Source organism: Neofelis nebulosa, chromosome 7 (assembly GCF_028018385.1).
Source record: "Neofelis nebulosa isolate mNeoNeb1 chromosome 7, mNeoNeb1.pri, whole genome shotgun sequence".
NCBI classification, from domain to species: Eukaryota; Metazoa; Chordata; class Mammalia; order Carnivora; family Felidae; genus Neofelis; species Neofelis nebulosa.
The window spans coordinates 4,393,078-4,415,509 of NC_080788.1; the positions used below are offsets into that span (position 1 = coordinate 4,393,078).

Genomic DNA, 22,432 nt, shown 5'->3' on the forward strand with positions numbered 1-22,432 from the left:
CCTGGCATTGGGTTCTGCTCTGAGAGCACGGAGTCTGCTTGGGATTCTCTGTCCCCTCTCTCTCACCCTGTCCCCCAGTCCCCCAGCTGCCTCTCCCCTGTTCATTCTCTCTCTCTCTCAAAATAAATAAACTTAAAAAAAAAAAAATAGACCTACCTAGCTCCTCCCTCTACAGCCAGGTTTCTGGGGGGTGGGGAGTGGGGTAGGTTGGGGCTCAAGATCTTGGTTTTTTTTTTTTTATGTGTATTTATTTTTGAGACAGAGACAGCATGAACGGGGGAGGGTCAGAGAGAGGGAGAGACAGAATCTGAAGCAGGCTCCAGGCTCTGAGCTGTCAGCACAGAGCCCGACGCGGGGCTCGAACTCACGAACCAGGAGATCATGACCTGAGCTGAAGTCAGATGCTCAACCGACTGAGCCACCCAGGTGGCCTAGGGATCTTGTATTTTTATTAAGTGCCCCAGCTAATTTTATCAGAGGGTTAGGAAACACTGGTCTAATGGTGCTAAAGCCCGGACCCAATCCCTCTTCCTCAGTGTGGAGGACACGAGGGCAAGTCTGAAAGCCGAGCCCTTCCCCAGCGAGGGCTCCTGCCTCGACCCCCGGGCCCCTGCCCGCTTGTTCCCCCTCGGTGCCAGGGAGGCGCGGACTTCAGCACAGTGTGGTTATTTTCTCTTATCGAAGTACAATTGGCATATCGCACTGTGTGAGTTTTAGGTGTATACCATGATTGGATATGTGTACACATTGCATGATTTCTTTGAAAACTTTTTCTGTGGTTTCTGCCCTTTCCGTCAGCCCCTCTTCTTGCGTATGCACGAGAATGCCGTGTGAACAAGTGTTTTCCTTTACGGTGCTGTGCTTAGATGATCTGCAAAACATGGTGCCGGGGCCGACAGCACAGCTGGGGGATCCAGATGTCAGACTTCCCCACGTGGACGTGATTAGCAGCGCTGGCAGTCGGGTGCACGCGCACACACTCCCCTGCAGGCTGGCCCCTGGTGACAGCAGAGGCGGGAAATTACAATGAGAATATCCCTTTTGTTTCCACACGCAGTCCCCCTGCCGCTGGAAGGGTGTCAGTTTGGGAATGGGTGGGGGGGGGGGGTGAACTTAATCACGGTTGAGGGAAGACAGATGTCCTAGTAATCCACACCCCCAGGGGCACATGTCCTGCTCTGGGATCTAAAAGGGAGGTTTCGGGGGCGGGGGCAGTGAATGCTTCTGTTGGTTCTTCTGGAAAGCTGGCCTCTCGATTAACAGGTGCATCGAGGTGGCATGCATAGCATGCCCTTGGCTTTTATTCTCCCAGAACAACAGTCATGAAAATCTTTCTGCATTTGTCTACAGTCGATGGCCGATGCTGATATTCATGGTGATGTTCTGTATTCTTTGCATGAGGCTCAAGTAGTAAATTGCTTTTCTAGGAAGAAGTTTCTCTTCTAAGAAAGAGCTTTCTTTCCAGTAATGAGCCTTCTATAGGCAGGATGGATTCAAAGCCTGCTTTGCCTGAAACCACTCTGTCTAGAGACCAGACTACTTAAAATTCACTTTCTCCTTTTGATTTTTTTTTTTTTTTTTTTACCCATTTGTCACGTCCTACTGTTTTATGTCGTCTCTTTTGGCATCGTCGGGATTTTGAAAACTCGTCGTAAGTTACCTTTTGGTTTTGTTTTTATCTCTAGTAAATGCTTATTACACTTGTAGCATTTTATGAATGATGGGGCTATCTTTACATCCTGCTGGCTTTTTCCCCCATCTTATTTTAAACACTTAAAGGATTTTTTTTAAGTTTATTTATTTTGAGAGAGGAAAAGCATGTGTGCATACATGAGCAGAGAAAGGGCAGAGAGAGAGAGAGGAGAGAGAGAATCCCAACCTGATGGTGGGGTTCAAACCCATGAACCGTGAGCCAAATTAAGAGTCAGATGCTTAATCGACTCAGCCACCCACGCGCCCCTGAACACCTTAAGGATTTTTGAGCCAGTTTGCCTGAAGACCCTTTCTTTAAAATTAGGTATATTCTGCAATGAGGCTATGTTTGATTTTTACCTTACTTTGTGAGGCATATACCTTAAAATATGAATTGCAGTATAATACATTATGGTTTTTATCCATCTGCCTTATTTCTTGATGCTTATTGTCAAGATCAAATTAATTCCCCACTTGTCAGAAAGAAACCTGGATAGTGTGCTCATTTGGTTAATAATCACATTAGGGGCGCCTGGGTGGCTCAGTCTGTTGGGGATCTGACTTCGGCTCAGGTCATGATCTCGCAGTGCGTGGGTTCAAGCCCTGCGTCGGGCTCCGTGCTGACAGCTCAGAGCCTGGAGCCTGCTTCAGATTCTGTGTGTGTGTCTCTCTCTCTGCCCCTCTCCCATTCACGCTCTGCCTTTGTCTCTCTCTCAAAAATGAATAAAGATTAAAAAAAAAATGTAAAGAATCACATTAAAAATTTACAGACGTGCAGAGGGAAAAAGCAACAACAGTGATACGGAGGCAAGAATAGCAAAAGAGCTGGGTTTCATGACTTTAAAACTCAAAAAGGTTTATAAGTTGGAAACAAAACTTTAAGGCTCAGTCCATTACGAATGAAGCCATCATTCATAAAATGCTGCGGATTTGAGAAGTACTCACTAGAAATATAACAACAAAGCTGCAAGTGGATTGCAGAATGCTAAAATGATGGCAGAATCCTCCCAAATAAATGTGTCGTAAAATCCCCAAGAGGCCAACGGGCTGTCAGAAAGAGCCGGCCTTCGGCAGGATGCAAAACACTGGACTAGGAGTGGCATTTAAGGCAAATTGTTCATTAGGACAGTCGCCCTGAAGCCTCAGTGTGCGGGGTTTCAGTGCCTCCTCTGCTGGGGTCTCTTTTTCCTCTTATTTTCATTGTCCTCATGCATATGTATGATGCAATGTATGCATTGCCAATAAGCTATGAAAATCTCTGGGGGCCACAGGGGGGGCCAGCAGTCACTGGCGATACACGAAGCCGTCTTCCCTCAACTCACACGCGCTTCTCTCCTCTCGCAGAGAACAGCCTATCTTCACCACGCGGGCACACGTCTTCCAGATCGACCCCAGCACCAAGAAGAACTGGGTGCCTGCAAGCAAGCAGGCGGTCACCGTCTCCTACTTCTACGATGTCACCAGGAACAGCTATCGCATCATCAGCGTGGATGGAGCCAAGGTACCACCCCAGAGGCTGATTTCAACATCCTCCATTCCTTCCTTCTCATCAAAGGCAGATAGGTTTGAAAGTGGAGGGGAAAGGGTGCACCGGATCCTAATGCTTAACGCAAATGCTGCTTTTAAAATCACGACGTTGGTATAGTCCCACAGCCTGCTTTTTTTTTTTTTTCCATTTAAAATTATGGTAAGTGAAAAAAGAAAAAAAAAAAGATTTCCCTGTTACCACATTGGCTTTGTAACTGGTGTTTTAATGCCCGTGTAATGGCTCCACTGAGGTCCTGTAATGTTCTCAATCTCTCCCCTTCTGGTTGCATATGTAAGTAGCTTCCAGTTTTTTACTGTTACAGATAATGAGCATCTTTTTTTTTTTTTTTAATTTTGTTAATGTTTATTTATTTTTGAGAGAGAGACACAGAGTGTGAGCAGGGGAGGAACAAAGAGAGAGGAAGACACAGAATCTGAAGCAGGTTCCAGGCTCCAGGCTGTCAGCACAGAGCCCGACACGGGGCTCGAACTCACAAGCCGTGAGATCATGACCTGAGCCGGAGTCAGATGCTGAACCGACTGAGCCACCCAGGCCCCCCTAATGAGCATCTTTATGCAACAAATACTCTCACTCATTCAGCACATACCTAGTGCTTTCTTGTGGATATTTCCTTAGGATGGATTCCCGAAAGTAATATTATAGGCCGAGATATTAACTATGGCTTATGATGGACGTGACCAAATTCCTTCTGAAGAGTCCCTTCTTCCAGCACGCACGAGAATGCCCACGTGTTACACCCTTACCAGCATTGGGTGTTATATCTAGTCTGGTTTTGGTGGTGTTATTCCCGGAAGTCGAATTTTATTATAAGATTTTGTAGTATTTCTTGAAATACATTTATTTTCTGGATGCTTGTATTATTCTGCTGTCTTCCTTGATATTTTGGCCACATTGCTATGGGAGCAGGATAAAGAAGGCATGTCGGCAGTATCACCAAGTTAACAAAAAAAGTAGATTTGATGCTTTATGATTTTTTTTTGTTTTTTTTATTTTTTTATTTTTTATTTTTTTATTTTTATTTTTTTTATTTTTTTTTTTTCAACGTTTTTTTTTAATTTATTTTTGGGACAGAGAGAGACAGAGCATGAACGGGGGAGGGGCAGAGAGAGAGGGAGACACAGAATCGGAAACAGGCTCCAGGCTCCGAGCCATCAGCCCAGAGCCCGACGCGGGGCTCGAACTCACGGACCGCGAGATCGTGACCTGGCTGAAGTCGGACGCTTAACCGACTGCGCCACCCAGGCGCCCCTTTTTTTTGTTTGTTTTTAATCTCTGTTCATCCCACTGGACAGTTTTACAATTTACATTATCTGCTGCACCAGAAATTCAGTCTGTCTGGGCGCCTGGCTGGCTCAGTCAGTAAAGTGTGCAACTCTCTCTTTTTTTTTTCTAATGTTTATTTATTTTTGAGAGAGAGAGAGAGAGAGAGAGAGAGAGACAGAGCATGAGCAGGGGAGGGCCAGAGAGAGAGGGAGACACAGAATCCAAGGGAGGCTCCAGGCTTCGAGCTGTCAGCACAGAGCCCGACACGGGGCTCGAACTCATGAACTGTGAGATCATGACCTGAGCCGAAGTCGAACCCTCAACCAACTGAGCCACCCAGGCGCCCCTAGAGTGTGCAACTTTTGCTCTTGGGGTCATGAGTTCAAGCCCCACGTTGGACGTAGAGTTGACTTAAAAATTTTAAATAAATAAAGTCACTTATTAAAAAAAAAGAAAGAAAGTCAGTGTATCTGAAGCTGAATTCCCCTATTTGCCCTCTAAACCACCTCTCCATTTTCATTCCCAATCATTTGGGCTAAAAAAAGAAAAGAAAAAAAGTAGAAACTCATTCCCTTTTTAGTTGGTCAAAAGAATCTGCCTTTGAAGTACCTCACATTTATGCCTACTGTTTTGTTTTATGGCCACAACTTGTCCTGAGACCGTCTTTTTCTTTTAATTGAAGTGTAATCAACATACGATGTTGTGTGAGTTTCAGGTACATGACATACTGGCTCACTGACTCCACGCGTTACTTCGTGCTCAGCAGAAGTGTCACCACCTGTCACCAAACAACGTTTTTACAGTATTATTGACTATTCCCTGTGCTGCACTTTTCATCCGCATGCCTTACTTATTTTCTAACCGGAAGGTTGGGCCTCCTGCTTGCCCTTAATGCATTTCGTCCACCCCCCCACACCTGCCTCTCCTCTGACAACCATGAGTTTGTTCTCTGTTTTCTGTTCATTTGTTTTGTTTTTTCACATTCCACATGTAAGTGAGATCATACAGTATTTGCGTTTCTCTGACTTATTTCACTTCGTACCGTACTCTCTAGATCCAATCATGTTGTCACAAATGGCAAGACCTCATTCCTTTTTTTACGCCTGAGTGACATTCCATCGCGTACACGTACCACATCCTTACCCATTCGTCTGTGGATGCTCACTTGGGCTGCCTCCGTGCTTTTGGCTGTGGTAAATCACACTCAGTAAACGTGGGAGTGCGTCTTTTTGAATTAGTGGTTTTGTTTCCTTGGGTGAAGGCGGGGGAGGGGCAGAGAGAGAGGGAGACAGAGGCTCAGAAGCAGGCTCTGTGCTGTCGGCGTAGGGCCTGATGTGGGGCTCGAACTGACGAACTGTGAGATCATGACCTGAGCCACCCAGGTGCCCCGAAATTGTTTTTAATGTTTATTTATTTTTGAGAGAGAGAGAGAGAGAGAAAGAGACAGAGTGCAAGCAGATGAAGGGCAGAGAGAGAGGGAGACACAGAATCCGAAGCAGGCTCCAGGCTCTGAGCTGTCAGCACAGAGCCCGACACGGCACTTGAACCCATGAACCATGAGATCATGACCAGAGCCAGAGTTGGCGCCCCGATTCTCTATGCTTTTGAGCTGGAATCCCCTTGATTCTTGCCAGGATTCTCTGATAGGGGTGGCCAGTCAAGCTGACCCACTTTATTTTATCTGTAGACGCTGTCACTTCAATCTGCTGTCCTTGAGCTGGGCTTACCCTTCTGTCAGCTGTTATCCAAGGCGTAAATACAGATGAAACCACTTTTCTTAGAGAAAGTGCTTTAGTCCTATTAGCTGGGCTTTCAGTAATTTGTCAAAGTGTCCACCACTGTATCAGACAGCTCTGCGGCTCCTGAAGGGCCAGGACGGTGTGGTGGGGAGTGAGCTGGACGTGCCAGTGGTGTGTGAGGAATCACATGGGTGCGGGGGGGCCGACACCCTGGCTGCAGAGTGGAGCCAATTCAGGCTCGGTGCGGGGTCCCTTACAGAGTGGGAATTGGAAACCTGGGCCATGGGACACTGCCGGAATTCAGAGACGGAGCCCGAGGATCTTGGGCCTGGCCTCCTGGTGTTCGCAGAGCCCACCCAGGGCTCCCACTTTGCCCCTGCGGCACGAGAACCGTGACAGGGCCTGTCCTGCAAAAGGGGGTGTCCTGTGAGGGAGCAGGAGGCCCAGGGTAGTGGGCATGTAGGGACCTTAGTCATTTAATTACTGTGATTAGCGCTCAGGGAAGAGGTGGGGGTGGGGGGAGGCAAGTTTCCTGCCGTGAGAACTGGGACATAGGACACAGATAGCAGTCACTGCTCTGTTTTAGGCCTTTCATCCCAAATGTTGATCCGAACCAAGGTGGCCGATCGGTCAGATGTTTTTTAGCCTTTGGGGCTGAGTCTTGGTGCGTGGGTAATTGCATCTCAGACCTCGGGCAGGTCTAGGGCCTGGGTCCTGCCTCTGTCTGTTGGCCTGGCCAATCAGGTCCACAACCTTGAGCCTCTTATTGGTGCTTGTCAGCCAGCTGTCCCTCCCAAACCATGGAATAGACATGCAGGTGTGGAAGGGACTTGAGGTCGCTGTGAGCAGAGGCCACAGCAGACTCAGCGTCCGAGTGAACCGCGGCCGGCCCGCAGCGCACAGGCCCCCCATTAAGGGAAGGTGGTGGCTGCCATTCCACACCAGGACACGGCAAGTGCTGGGTCCCATCCAGGCTTTTGTCATGATCCATTTGGGGAAGGATTTGGAAGGCCTCTCCTTCCCCTGAGAGCAGTTGGTGCTGTTCATCCCAGGAAAAACCTGTATTCAGACCCGTTCTTCATTTTTCCAGAAACAGTAGGCCCTTTCTTCTTCTCAGGGAAAAGGCTTTGCGTGTCAGCCCCACCCACTGCCAAAGGCACGGCTGGGCCGGAGTCCTGGTGCATCATCTTGGCGTTGCTCGATTCTGGGGGGTCACGCTCGATTCTGGGGGGTCACGCGGGTCCTTTTCTGTGTGTGGGCCGCCAGGGTGCCACCCTCTATCTGAGGACCGGGGACCAGGCCTGGCTCATCGTTGGGGTCCCGGGACCAAGCCGGACTGGGCCGCACCACAAGGTGGGTGGGATAGTCAGTGGGTGACAAGGCCGGGCCTGGCCGCATCCCCTCTGGCTCTGGGGCAGGTGTACCGAGAGGGACCCAGGACCCGCACCTCAGTGTCACCTGTGCGTGGACAGACTGGTAGGAGCGAGGGCACCCAGAGCGGCGGCCTGAGCCATTCCATGGCTACCAGCTGCACACCAACAGTGGGACGATTTGTGGGGAGTTTGGGGGCAGAACAGCCACCTCCGTTATGCGGGAACTCCGTTCCCAGAGCCACAAGGGTGCTGGATTTCATTGTGCCACTGGCCCTCTTTCCCCCGACCGAGCTCAGCACCGCCCCCTTGTGAGGTGTCGCCTCGCCTGTGGGCGGCACTTGCCCGGAACAGGTGCTTCTCCCAGGTGCTCTGGATGGCTCTGCTGCCCTTGGTGGTTCTGTTATTTATAGGATCACAGAAACCCGTGTCAGAAGAGACCTCGGAGGTCATCCATTCTGCAAGTACTTAGCAGCGCCCGCTGCATAGTGAGGACTGCCTAACCATGAAATTTCGGAGGATGTCAGCATCTGAAGCCCTGACTCGCTGGTATTTTCTCCTGGGAATGCGAAACTGCTTTCAAGAACACAGCCAGGTCCCCTCCTCCCCCGTCATTATAGTTTCCTCTTTCGGATCCGATCACCTTCTGTTAAAGGAGCTGACAAATGGAAGGGTCTCGGCACACAGTAGGTTTTCAATGAACGTTGGTTTCTTTTCTTCCCTGATTGGGGTTGAGAAGAAAAGAGAAAAAGCATCTATTAATCCCTACTCTGGAAGCAGGCAACATGTCTGTCAGTTGCTGTAACTCGGTCCCAGCCTCTTGTAGAAAATTTGCGGGTTCTTCCAGCTTCCAACACCCTGGATTCGGGGACAACTCTCAATGGAGAGGAATCCAGGGATGTCTGCCATTTTGTGCCACAACAGCATCCTCTGAAATCCAGAGCAAGGCCGCAGGCCGGGGGTTGGGGGCGGTGGACACATTTGTGCCTTCTCCAAAAACGTGGTTCCAGCGACCCGCAGGAGCTGGGTCTTTTACCACGGAGTCTTTTTTATTTTTCTCTGCGCAAGTTCCAGTGATAACTCTCTAAAGAGGAAGGGGGTGGGCGCAGGAGACAGGAGCTCACATTAAAGCCTATTCCCCAAGATGCTTTATATAAAGTATCCTTCTGGACTTCACCTTCTCCCCCCAGACAACCCTCCGCCCCTCACGGAGGCACTGCTGACTCATTCTGCTGCTGCATTTACCACCCACGGGGTACCCTCCTTCCCACCGCCCAGGACCTCATTCTCTTGTTCCCTCTGCATTGTCCCCACTGCCTCCTGCGTCCTTCCCCTGCTCCTCTTGGTGCCACCGGGGCCTCTTCTCTTGTTCTTTTGTCCCCTCTTGCTGGGGACACACCCCACTCCGGTAACCCCACAGTCTGCTAAGCCCCTCTCTCCCCTGAGGCCGGAACCCACAGGCCCAGCCCCTTCCTTTGTCCCCAGCACAATTCCCCAGTGTCCCTGAGTGTAGGGCTCCACCTCCCCATTCGAGAAGCTTCTGCTCACAGTGAAAATTAGCCTCTCTGACAAGTTTAATTTTTTTTAATGTTTGTTTATTTTTGAGAGACAGAGCATGAGCGGGGGAGGGGCAGGGAGAGAGGGAAACACAGAATCCGAAGCAGGTTCCAGGCTCCCAGCTGACGGCACAGAGCCCGATATGGCGTTCAAACCCACGAACCGGGAGATCATGGCCTGAGCCAAAGTCGGACGTTGAACTGACTGAGCCCCCCAGGCACCCCCAAGTTTGTTATAACTGTTTATTGGTACCGTTTAACGTCTGAGGATAGAGCCAATACTCTTATACCCAGCCGCCTGGTTGAGGAACTTAGGATTTTACTGCTCCTTCAGAAGTCCCTTTATGGGCTTGTCCCTAATTATATGCCTTTCAGAAGGTTACCACTCTCCTGAAATTTGCATTAAGCGATCTCTTAATTTTCTTTATGGTTTTGCCCCCTGTGTGTATCCCTAAACCAGAGGTTGGCAAAATTTTACTCTAAAGGGCCTTGTAGTAACTTTTTTAATGAACTGTAGAGTCTCTGTCTAGCTATTCAACTTCTCTTGTGGCAAGAAAACCACCGTAGCCCAGTATGTAAATGAATGGGCGTGGCTGTGTGCCAATAAAACTTTATTTACACAAATAGATTATGGGCTGGATTTGGCCTGCGGGCTGTATTTTTTTGATCCTTGCCCTAAATAATATATTAGTTTTTTCTGTTTTTGACCTTTATATAAATATCCTACTGGTGACCCATACTGTGTATCTCCTTTTGTGACTTCCTTTTTATTATTTTGCTTAGCGTTGGGGTTTTTTTGCCCAGTTTAATTGGGACATATCTGACACACATCACTGTGTAAGTCTAAGGCATACAGCATAGTGGTTTGATTTACAAATATATATGTATTTTTTTAATGTTTATTTTTTTATTTTGAGAGAGAGCACACACAAGCAGGTGAGGGGCAGAGAGCGGGGGGGTGGGGGGAAGAATCCCAAGCAGGTTCTGTGCTGTCAGTGCAGAGTCCGATGTGGGGCTTGATCTCACAAACCATGAGATCATGACCTGAGCCAAAATCAAGAGTCAGACTCTTAACCGACTGAGCCACTAGGTGCCCCATACATATATATATATATATTTTTTTAATTTTATTTAAGTAATCTCTACACCCAACTTGGGGCTTGAACTCATGACCCCGAAACCGAGTTGCATGCTTCTCCCACTGAGCCAGCCAGGTGCCCCTGATTTACATATATCGTGAAATGATTTCCACAATAGGTTTAGCTACATTGATCTCATATAGATACAATAAAAAGTTTCTCCTTGTTTTTTTTTCTTTTTAATTTTTTTTCAAGATTATTTATTTTGAGAGAGAGAGGGAGAGAGAGCATCCCAAGCAGGCTCTGCACTGTTAGCACAGAGCCCGATACAGAGCTCAAACCCACAAACCACGAGATCATGACCTGAGATGAAACTAAGAGTTGGACAGTTAACAGACTGAGCCTCCCAGGCACCCTGAAAGGTTTCTCCTTGTGATGAGAGCTCTTAGGATCTACTCTCTGTCTCTCTCTCTTTTTTTAATGTTTATTTATTTTTGAGAAAGGGACAGAGAGTATGAGCGGGGAAGGAACAGAGAGAGAGGGAGACACAGAATCCGAAGCAGGCTCCAGGCTCTGACCTGTCAGCACAGAGCCCAATGCAGGGCTCGAACCCATGAACCGTGAGATCATGCCCTGAGCCGAAGTCTGACACTTAACCTACTGAGCCACCCAGGTGCCCCAGGATCTACACTCTTGATGACTTCCCCATATATCATTCAGCAGTGTTAGCTGTGGTCATCATGTTGTACCTTCTATCCCTAGTATTTATGTATCTTACAGCAGGAAGTTTGTACCTTCGATCACCTTCCAACATTGTTTTTGCGATTCGTCCTTGTTGATGCCTGCAGCCTTGGTTCATTTTGACCGTGGGATAGTATTTTGTTGTAGGAATATATGAGTTTATGTGTTCTGCTGGCAGTGAACATTTGTTTTTGCAGAACTGGTACTGAGAACATTCTTGTTTATTTCTCCTGCTAGACCTGTGCAAAGATTTCTTTCATGGGTGTCCTTAGTGGTGCAGTGGCTGAGTGAAAGAGAATGTGCATTCTTCTTTACGTATTTACTTATTTTTAAAATATATTTTAAAAGTTTCATTTTATTTTGAGAGAGAAGCAGAGGGAGAGGGAGAGAGAAAATCCCAAGCAGGCTCTGTGCTGTTCAGCAAACACGTCAGATCTCACCACCTGTGAGATCGTGACCTGAGCCGAAACCAAGAGTCAGGCACTCACGCAGGTGCGCTGAGAAGGTGCATTCTTAACTTGAGAGTGAAAGCCACACTGTTTTTCAAAGTGACTTTGGCAGTCTGTGAGAGCCCCCATTGCCCCATGCCCTTGCCCCACCCTTGGTATCATCAGACATATTTTGGGTTTGGTGAGTAGATACTGGTAATGGGCATGCAGTTTCCATATTACTAGCGAAATGGAGTTTAAACTTCTGGCTGTGAAACTCACCCTACCTCATTGTCTCCAGGCTCACGAGAGAGGGGTCCATTCGTCAGCCCAGAGCTGAGCCTCCCTTGGGGACTGGGTCCTCCCTGCACCCCAGGGTGTCCCTCCTACCCCACACCTGCGCAGGGCACTCCCACCGCAGACCCGAGCAGATTGATGGGCTTTTCACGGGCGTCCCCTTCCTGTGCTCCCTCGTGCAGGCTGAGGAGGGTGAAGGAGCCTCGAGAGAAGCAGAGGCATTAAGGTAAATTCCAGGTACGAGACCACGTGGCCAGAGGTGACCTGGGGGCCCAGGAGGAGTACATGCACGAGGCATATCTCCCCGGGAGACTAGTCTTGCTGGGCTGCCCCACGTACAGCACAGAATGAGGTTCCCATGTTGGTGGAAAATGAAGGAAGCAGGCTGTGGGGCTTGATCGTGTTTGACAATGTGATTGCTCCCACTGACTCTCGTGCTGGGTGTCCTGGGAGCACAGCCAGCCACTTGTCTCACTGGTTATAGATGGACTCAGCAGTATGGCCCGGAGGTGGGTCAGACCAGCTACCTCCGGGGAGCTGTGGCAGCATAATGGGTAACGTGGAAGTCAATGATAGCTTTCCCTCCCATTTCTTCCTCTCTTCTGAATCTGGAAAGTTCTTTTTTTTTTTTTTTTTTCCGTTTTGAGAGAGAGCGCGTGCCCACGCACAAGCAGGGTAGGGGCAGAGGGAGAGGAAGACACAGAATCTGAAGCAGGCTCCAGGCTCTGAGCTGTCAGCACAGAGCCCGATATGGGTCTCGAACCCACAATCCATGAGATCATGACCTGAGCCGAAGTCCGACGGTTAACCAACTGAGCCACCCAGGCACCCCAAACATTTTCTTTTTTTTTTTTTTTTTTGTTTGTTTGTTTGTTTGTTTGTTTGTTTGTTTGTTTGTTTTGAGAGGGAAGCAGAGACAGCGGGAGTTTGGGAGGGGAAAAAAGAGGGAAGTGGAGACAGTGAGAGTTTGGGAGGAGTAGGGAGAGAGGGAGGGAGGGAGGGAGAGAGAATCCCAAGCAGGCTCTACACTGTCAGCACAGAACCTGATGAGAAGGGCTCAAACTGACAAGACCGTGAGATCGTGACCTGAGCTGAAACCAAGAGTTGGAGGCTTAACCCACTGAGCCATCCACGTGCCCTGCGAGCATTTTCATTCATTGTATTCGTGATGGTGATCTGTGATCACTGACTCCAAGTCACTGAAAGCTCAGATTATGGTTCGCATTTTTAGCAATAAAGCATTTTTTAATTAACGTGTGTACTTTTGGGGGACGCCTGGGTGGCTCAGTCGGTTGAGCATCCTACTTTGGCTCAGGTCATGATCTCACTACAGTTCGTGGGTTCGAGCCCCGCGTGGGGCTCTGCGCTGACAGCTCAGAGCCTGGAGCCTGCTTCGGATTCTGTGTCTCCCTCCCTCTCTGCCCCTCCCCCGCTCGTGCTCTGACTCTCTTTCTCAAAGGTAAATAAACGTTAAAAGAATTTTAAAAAATGACATACTATTTGTAAGCATAATGCTATTGCACACCTAACAGACTACAGCACGGTAGAAACATAACTTTTTTTTTTTAATTTTTTTTTTTAACCTTTATTTATTTTTGAGACAGAGAGAGACAGAGCATGAATGGGGGAGGGTCAGAGAGAGAGGGAGACACAGAATCTGAAACGGGCTCCAGGCTCTGAGCCATCAGCACAGAGCCTGACGCGGGGCTTGAACTCACGAACCGCGAGATCATGACCTGAGCCGAAGTCGGACGCTTAACCGAGTGAGCCACCCAGGCGCCCCGAAACATAACTTTTATATGCATTCAGGAAACTGAAAACCTCGCTTACCACACTTGATTGTGACATTTACTTTATCGCCGTGGTCTGGAACCGAACCCAAAATATCTCTGAGGTGTGCCTACAAATACTCCAAAGAATGAATCTACTAGCGGTTTTCCTTATGAAGGAAATGTTTATTCTCCAGGGCCAACTCAGAATGCTTTTCTTTCATCTGCTAAAGCAGGGAAGAGAGGACACTGAACAGGTACTCTAGTAATAGAAGTGTCATTGCTGTGCGTGTGTGAACATGCCTACTGGGTTTTCTAGTGAGGCATCAGCTCACGCATAAACCTTGCCTGCTTGGCACAACAACCTCTAGAAGTTAATACGAAGAGAACGACCGTTTATTGCCTCTGTCAGCTCACGGAGGCCTGGGGCTAGGCTCTCACCTTGATTTCACAGGACGAGAAAATGAGCCGGTGAGGAGCAGGGTCTAGCGATAAAACTCATGTTGTCCGACTCAAAAACCTGTATTCAGAATTTCTATGCAACGTTTCTCCTTCTGTGCGTGACGACCTCCCTTCTTACCCCGTCTGTGGACTAGGGACGCCCCCCGCTGCACTCTTGGCTCCCTTCCCATCCACGTGGTGACTCTCCTGGGGTACCAAAGCCCATGTGAGTTCAGACACGTTATCAAGCATTTTTCAGATAACCAAATTTGATACAGTTGGTCGAGAGCTCTGCCTGCTGTCACCGGATGCTGTCGGCGATGAGGGGGGAGGAGGGGAGTGGGAAGTGCGGCCTAAACCAGGGGCGAGTATAAAGGAATGCTTCTGGGGCCTCGGAGGTTGGCTGGGGTCTGATATGGTGGAATCAGAGCAGGCCTAGGGCTGGTGTGTGCCTGGGCTGCTCGATCAGCGTGGATCCCAAGATCCCAGAAAGCCAACCCTGGTCACCTCCCAATTACCAGGATGCTGGGAAGGGCAAAGCCATCACCAGACCCATTCGGAAACCTGATTCATTCTAGATCTCTCTGCTCCTTTACAGCAAACCTGTACCTTGAGGTCAGCCTCCCCAAAACCCTCTTGATAGTCAGAGGACAGAGGCTGAGCGGAGTAGAGGACACACTTCTGAAGCTCACCCCAAACAGCCTCTTCCAGAGTCAGGCTGGAATAACATAGGTGAAGTCCCCTGGTAGTTCTTTAGAATGTAACAGATCCTAAGGCACTTTTTCATACAGTCTTCTATCTAATTCCCTTTTTACAGATGGGAAAACTGAGGCTCGACAAAGTCACGTTTATCAAATGACATGTTCAAGGTCATACAATTAGTAAGTGCTTAAAAGGAATGTAATGTACGTATTACTTAGAAAACAATGATTAACTGGCTTTAAGAGCTAAATCTGTCTCCTGCTTGGGGATTCATTCAGCTTCTCAAATCTGTGGACTCAAAAAAATTTTTTTTTCTTTTTAATTCTCAACCGTTCTGTGAATATCGCTCTGTTCCGTCTTCTCGCCTCGCCTTCTGGGACTCTGGTTACGTGTCCACTAGACCTCCTGAGTGCATGCAACATGGTTTACATTCTTACCAGCCTTCCACCCCCTGATTCTTGGTTCTGTTTCAATCTTGATATTTTCTGTCAATCGGTCTTCCGGTTCCCTAATCCTGGCTATTGATGTATCCAATCAGTAAACCTACCCACTGAACTGTTAATTTTAGACTTTGCATTTTTTAGTTCTGGAATGTCCGTTTGATTCCTAAAAACAAAATTCAGGGGTGGCTCAGCTGGTTAAGCATCCGACTCTTGATCTCGGCTCGGGTCACGAGCTCACAGTTCATGAGATCAAGCCCCAGGCTGGGCTCTGCGGTGACAGTGCAGAGTCAGCTTGGGATTTTCTCTCTCCCTCTCTCTCTCTCTGCCCCTCCCCCCTCAAAATAAATATATTAACTTAAAAACTCCTGAGTCCCTGGGGATATCCTTTTTCATCTATATTGTCCATTTTCCCATTTCCTTGAATATATTGAAAAAAATTTTTTAATATATTTTATTTATTTTTGAGAGAGAGAGAGAGAGCGCGCGCACACACACAAGTGGGGGAGGGGCAGAGAGAGAGGGAGACACAGAATCCAAAGTAGCTCCAGGCTCCGAGCCGTCGGCACAGAGCCCGTTGCGGGACTCGAACCCACCAACCGTGAGATCATCACCTGAGCCGAAGTCGGACGCTCAACCGGCAGAGCCACCCAGGCGCCCTGTGTTTTGCTTCTCGATATAAACGGCAGCCCCATGCGAGGCTGCATGTTTCCGCAGCAGAGTGTGTCACCTGAGACACGTGGTGAATTGCAGCCCTGCGAACTTCCCACGGCGTCTGCACTTGCACTTTTGCGTAAGGTGTATAAACTCTGGCAGGCAGTGGTTCCTCTGATGGCCACGAGCAGAACCTGGGTAAGATGCTTAAAGGCATCAGAGAACTGTAGAAACACTATGGACGTGAGGGACTAATATTCCGGAGGGGAGAGGACCACTGGAGAGGTCAGTGGCAGGTGGCAGCTCTTTCTGTGTCGGGAGCATTTGCCAGGGCTGGCCGGGGCTGCTGCGGGGAGGAAGGAAGCGCACAGAACGGGGAACAGAGCACAGGGCCCGGGGGGGGGGGGGCGCAGCCTCGGAGGCCGGCGGGCTTCAGGCCCACGGCTGGCCTCCCCACAAGACAGTGGCTGAACGGCAAGTCTCTGCGGGTCTGGAGGTAGGCTGGACGTTTCCAAAAGGCCAAGTAAAACTTCCTCGTGTTTACGGTGCTAAGAAGTGGAAGCCTGCCAAGGGGTCTGGAGAAGAACCGCGAAGGCAGGAAAGCTCCAGAGGGAGCGGGGACTGGCGCTGGCATCTACAGCCCCCCCTCCCCCGGGGCACTAAAGGGTGTGGGGAGGAGCTGGAGCTTCAAAGTCCGTGTTTGGCCCTTGGGGAAAAGACAGACCAGCAGAGATGTGGGAGCCTGCGTGACAGAACTGGGGACGAGCGGCCCCAGACGGCACGGCCTATTTCCCCTTCAAGGTTTGCCAGATTTGAAGGTTAAAATTTGGAAGGCTACGTACGGAACGAAGCTGAAGACCTCAGACAGAACGGGATAATCTCCCAAAGCCTTTCGGGGAAGAGGATATAAAGACGTGCCAGGCTCACAGCTGAGAGCCGTGGAGGGCCTGCCCTAAAAACAGAAGTGAAGCAGAGGGGGACTGAGCCTGACCAGAGCTGGAACTGGGCCCCAACCCGGTTCCGTGCCTGCGTGGAACATGGATTTGCTATACTCCCCGCTTGCCCAGCAGACGAAGAGGGGAACTTTCTCTTGTAGGTGATAACGTCATGTGGAACCCTAACCATGTGTTCATACCCATTTCCCACCATACAGTGGAGAATGAGTAGACATGCTCAGTCGGTTAAACGTCCGACTTCGGCTCAGGTCATGATCTTGTAGTGTGTGGGTTCAAGTCCCGTGTCGGGCTCTGTGCTGACAGCTCAGAGCCTGGAGCCTGCTTTGGATTCTGTGCCTCCCTCTCTCTGCTCCTCCCCCACTTACACTCTGTCACTCTCTCTCTCAAAAACATTTAAAGAAAATTGTTTTAAATAATTGAAAACATTTGCAATATTGCAAGAATCATCAAAATGTGACACTGAAGTGAGCAGACACTGTTGGAAAAATGGTGCCGATCGACTTGCTTGACGCAGGGTAACCACAAACCTCCAGTTTGTAAACAACGCAATTACCCGTGGCAGGCAGTAACGTGAACCCCAGCAGAACGAGGTGCGCCCCTACTCAGCATGCCAGCATTCCTGCTCAGATCATCAAAAGCTATTTGATGAGGAAGTCAGCAGCGAGTTTTGTCACTCCTGCCTGTTAACAAACGTCCAAGAATCCCTTATTTCCAGGGACCTTTTTTCTTGATTGTTTCTTAGAGCCTCAGGGCTTCGAAGGATTTCTGCCAGAGTGAGCCTTAGTTGCTGTTTCCTAACACTTCTCAGTTGTTCCTTGATTATTTATTTACATGTCTCCACCCTCTTCCTGACTTCCTGCAACTATAAGATGAGGAATCTTGACTCTTTCATCTCGTATTCGGTTAACAGAATGCCTGACAAGTAAATGCTCAGTATACGAATGTATGAACGTAGCGTGTGCTGGGTTTATCATTCCAGGTTCGTTCTCTCCCCTTCCTACCCTGCTGTGGCCTCCCAGAGGCTGATCTGCAGACCACAGCATGGGTCCCCGGGGGCCTCCGGCTTCTGGTTGGGTCTGGCCAGTGGCAGGAGATCAAGGGGAGAAGCGAGGGTATTTGTGCCCCCGGCTCCCCTCTGGTGGGAAGCCATGCACATCCTGGGATGTCTCTCATCAAAAGGTCATCTCTCTCCTCCAGGCAGCCAGCTCTACGTGACTCTGGCCTTCCTCAGTCTGTAGCCTCTTCCTCCCTGATCCTTTGAGCCCGAGAAGGGGGCGACATCTAACACCAGGTCCCCGTACCACCCCCTACAGCCTCCCTCCACCCAGCTCATGCCTGTATCGTTACTTCCTTTGTAAATTAACCCTCTGCAAATTACCCCCATTAAGTATACCTTTACCTTCTTGTTGGGAAACAGCAAGCCCCAATCGCTTATGGAGATTTTAAGTTGTTGGAGCTGGACGCTGGGGCTCCGGGTGCTTAAAAAGGGGCACAGCGCTGGTCGTCAGAGTGTGTGGTGTGGCTGGCCACGAAAGGCCGTTGGATGCGTGGCAGCTTTGAGGAAATAAACAGCAGTTTTGGAAACTATTCTCCACTCAGGGCAGACTTCTCTTCCCACTAACTTGTACGATCTTATTTTAGACCGACGGTCTGTTTTTAAGTCTCTGAAATTACCCCTTATCATGGTTGTGTATCTGACTCAGCACGGAACGTGCCAGGAGAGGAAGAACTCGGGACCAAAAAGAACAGAGTGGGGACGCGTACGTTAGACACCAGCCGTGCCAGATGAAGACTTTGTAAGGAGTTCCGTTGGTGTCGAATTCTGTGTTTCACTTCCTGCTCTCCTGGGTTTTCTCCTGCAGGTGATTATAAACAGCACCATCACACCCAACATGACCTTCACCAAGACGTCGCAGAAGTTTGGGCAGTGGGCGGACAGCAGAGCCAACACGGTGTTCGGCCTGGGGTTCTCCTCGGAGCAGCAGCTGACAAAGGTAACGAGGTCCCCTCGTCCGGACACTGTCACCCAGTCCCTGGGTGCTGAGGGCCTGAGTGGCCCCGCTGGTGAGCAGGATTCCTCTTCAGCCTTTGATTTCACCCTGGCTGGCCCCGCAGGGCTGCCCAACCAGATGGATGACCTTTTAGAAATCCCAGGTCCCTGGAAATGAAGCTGTTGTTGGGGAAGGAAACTCACAGGACACCTGCTCCCGCAGAGCCTGAGATCCCAGCCCCAGTGCACAGCTCTGCAGGCGGTTCCTTCCCCGTGTGTCACCCCGGGCCTTGTGCCCAGAGTGCGTGCGCCTGGCGGCCACCAGCATCAATGACCCCCTGGTTGGAGCCCTTAAGGAGAGGGAGGTCCTGCTGACTACTCACTAGCAAACAGTTCCTCATCTGGAGGCCCTGTGCCCCTTAAAGCGTCACACCGCGTTTTGTCTCAGGGTTTCTGGGGAAAGGATTCGTAGCTTAGGTTTGATTCTCCAAGGGGCCCAGGACACACTCTGTGGACAGTCAGAAAGTGTTGAGGAGCACATCGTGACCGACCACAGGCTTGGAGAGCCCCAGGGTCTGCGGGAACAAGCTGACCACTTCTGAGAGGCTCACCCGCTGATGGATGTGTGAGCAAGTGGGCTTCCCTGGAGGATGGGGAAGGAGCCCTGTGTGCGTGTTCAGAACGCATTGCTTGAAAGCGAGACTGGCTAGTTTACATGACAGGAACTTACTGGAAGGTCAGAGGGCCTCAGGGAACCCCAGGGGAGAGTTGAAAGGGAAGGGCTGGAGCCAGGCTGGCTTCAGGAGGCTAGGCTCTGGGAGTTGTTTCTCTCTAGACCATTGCTGTGAGCATATTCATTGAGTTGTGGCTGGGCCGACCCTGTGCCAGGCGCTGAGCACGTGGAGCTGTGGTCCGTCCGTCCCCAGAGGCATGTACAAAATTCCAGGTTCGGGGGACTTGACAGGGCCACTTGGTATGGACTGGGATGCTTGGATTTCCTGAGTACACGGGGGGCAGCTTTCAGAGGAGGTTCAGACAAGCCAGGAAGCCGCCCTGCAGGGGCCCACGGATTTGTACCTCTTCTCTGTTCAACGTGTGTGCGTGTGCTGTGGACACACGCACGCACACCTCGGCACACGCACGTGCACACTCAGGCACACACGCATGTGCACACTTAGGCACATGCACACGTGCATACTTAGGCACACGCATGTGCACGCTTAGGCACACATACACGTGCACACTTAGGCACACACACGCATCCCTAAGGAGGCCTGCAGCCCACAGACCCAGCCATCCTACCTCCAGCCAGACACGCGACCCCGATGGAGGCCATCCCACCCCCTCTGTATCCCCAGGTCCTTACATGGACGCCACTCCCTAAGAAGCCCAAGAGACCCAAAATGACCTGGTGGCACTTTGAACATCTCTTTTTTGCCACCTGCTCACAGGAGCATTCTTTCCTGGGTCCTAACACGTCCAGCTCACCAGGGCTGTGAAGCACAGGGAAAATCCTTGAGTCTAGGTCATCGGGTATCATCGTGGGAGGCGATGTCCCTTGGTCCCCGGACTCACGTGCTCCGCCTCTGGGGAGAAGCACCACGTGCTCCCACCCGGAAAGCCTGGTGCTCCCGCAGGCAGCACAGCAGGTGGGAGGGCCCACAGTCCTAAGGTTATCGGACGCTGCTTCGTTTCGTCGGCGCAGAAGCAGGTCGGCTGGTTTCGGGCTGTGCTGTGTGGCACAGGAGACCTTCAGGAGGCCTCCGGACGGCGGGGCTGGCCTAGCCACGACAGACCATGGCATCTGTCAAGGGAGGAGGAGTGCTCCGGAGGAAGGGCCCCCTGCGATCCGCTTTCCACCGAGCTGCTGGCCAGTGGCCTGAGGGTGCGGTGCAGATCTGGGGGCTCGGGGTGGATCCCTGTTGTTGGCAGTTGGCGCTCAGCAGGTCAGAGGGTGGGGCGGCCGTGGAGAGCAGGGGTGGGGGTCATCTAGGTCGCGAGGGGCCTCTCTCTCTGGTGCCCGGCAAGTGTGTTGGCAAGCCTTTTGGGCGAGCACTGGGCTGCCTGCAGGATCAGGGTGGGGCGTCTGGTTTTAAGGATTCTGTCTGATGTGAAGGTGGGGACTTCGGAAGAGCATAGTCTGTTCAGGCTGTTACAGCAAAATGCCACGTGTTGGGGTGGCTTACAGGCAACAGAAGCTGACTTCTTGGAGCTCTGGAGGCCGGAGGTCTGAGATCGGGATGCCGGCACGGTCAGGTTCAGGGGTAGGTCCTCTTTCTGGTTGTATCCTGGCAACTTCTTACTGTGCTCTCACGTGGCCCAAAGAGAGCAAGAGAGCTCTATGGGGTCTCTTAATAACTTCTTATTTAGTGTTTTTATTTGAGAGAGAGAGAGAGAGAGAGAGAGAGAGAGAGAGAGAGAGAGCGAGCGCGCGCACGAGTGGGGGAGGGGCAGAGCGAGAGAGGGACACAGAATCATCGGAAGCAGGCTCCAGGCTCCAAGCTGTCAGCACAGAGCCCAACGTGGGGCTCGAACCCACAAACCGCAAGATCATGACCTGAGCTGAAGTCAGACGCTGGACCAACTGAGCCACCCCGGCACCCCAATCAGTGGGGTCTCTTATAAGGGTACTAATCCCTTTTACGAGGGAGCCACCCTCATGACCTCATCACCTCTCAGTGGCCCCACCTCCTAATCCATCACATTGGGGGTTAGGACCTCAACGTAAGAATTTGAGGGGGGCACAGGCTTTCAGCCAGTTGCAGCCATTCGTGCAGAATATCAATCTTTCAGACTTGGGTTCCCTCTGGGCTCACTGGGTTCCTCTGATGTAGCCGTTCCCAAATCTTTGGCACTAAGCTTCCCACTTTGTTTCTTCCAAGTCCCTACCCAGGCAGCGAGGCCCCTCACCATTTCCCCAGGGTTCAGTGTAGACCCGACTCCAGGCGACCTGCCCCTTGCACACCGGACAAGGAAACACTCCAGCTCGTGCCCACAGGGAGGATTTTCCTTTTCCATCATCGTCCACGTCACGGGACCCGCATGGACAACCCCATGACAGCGTGTGCCAGGGGCTGGTCATGCGACGTGCGGCTTTGGGGGTGGGCCGGGCTGGTAGAGGCCGGCCCAGACGTGAAACCGCAGCCTACGAAGGGTTTCAAGCCACGAACGAAAATGGTCGGATCCGCACCGCAGGCAGATCTTTCCAGTGTTGAGGGAGACGGGGTTGTTCTGGTCCAGAACGGAGATGGCGAGGACCTGAGTGAGTGGATGTGGGAGGCAGGGGCTCTGGGATGAGGGCGGGCACATGGACGGATGGACAGAGCTGCCATTTTCTGAAACAAGGAAGAAGAGGGGCTGTGAGGATCACAGAGGATGTTTGTGAATTGGAAGCAAGTATGATCGTGGTTTGGTGAATGAATGATTCCAGAACTCCTGTCTGGGCTGGGCACCACGGCTGCCCGGAGGAGGCGGGGTGGGGGAGTTGGGAGCAGCCCCTGCCCTGCCCCCCATGCCCCCTTCCCACACCCGCTGGGGTCCTCAGACCCCTGGGGACGCAGAGATACGGGGAGGCTTCTGTGGGAGGCAGGGCGTTGGCGGGGCCGTGAGGCCGTGTGTCCCTGACCCCGCCCGAGGCTCCAGGCCTTCTGGAAGCCCAGGCAGAATCCCTCTCAGCTGCCTGGAACAACTTCTTCAATCTTTGGAGGAATCAAAGTTGCTAGGAAGGATAAACAGGAGAGAGTTTAACGGAAAGAATCGAAGGAAG

At 50.8% G+C, this 22,432-nt stretch overlaps 1 protein-coding gene across 3 annotated transcripts in view; it reads left to right on the forward strand.

Annotated features, from left to right (window-relative positions):
* Positions 1–22,432, forward strand: part of HOMER2 (homer scaffold protein 2) — a 94,106-nt gene that overhangs the window by 49,062 nt on the left and 22,612 nt on the right. For all 3 annotated transcript variants that reach the window (XM_058736441.1, XM_058736440.1, XM_058736442.1), the window contains exons 2-3: positions 3,037–3,193; positions 18,539–18,670. In XM_058736441.1, coding sequence (XP_058592424.1) covers positions 3,037–3,193; positions 18,539–18,670 — 289 coding nt within the window. The remainder of the gene's footprint in view (positions 1–3,036; positions 3,194–18,538; positions 18,671–22,432) is intronic.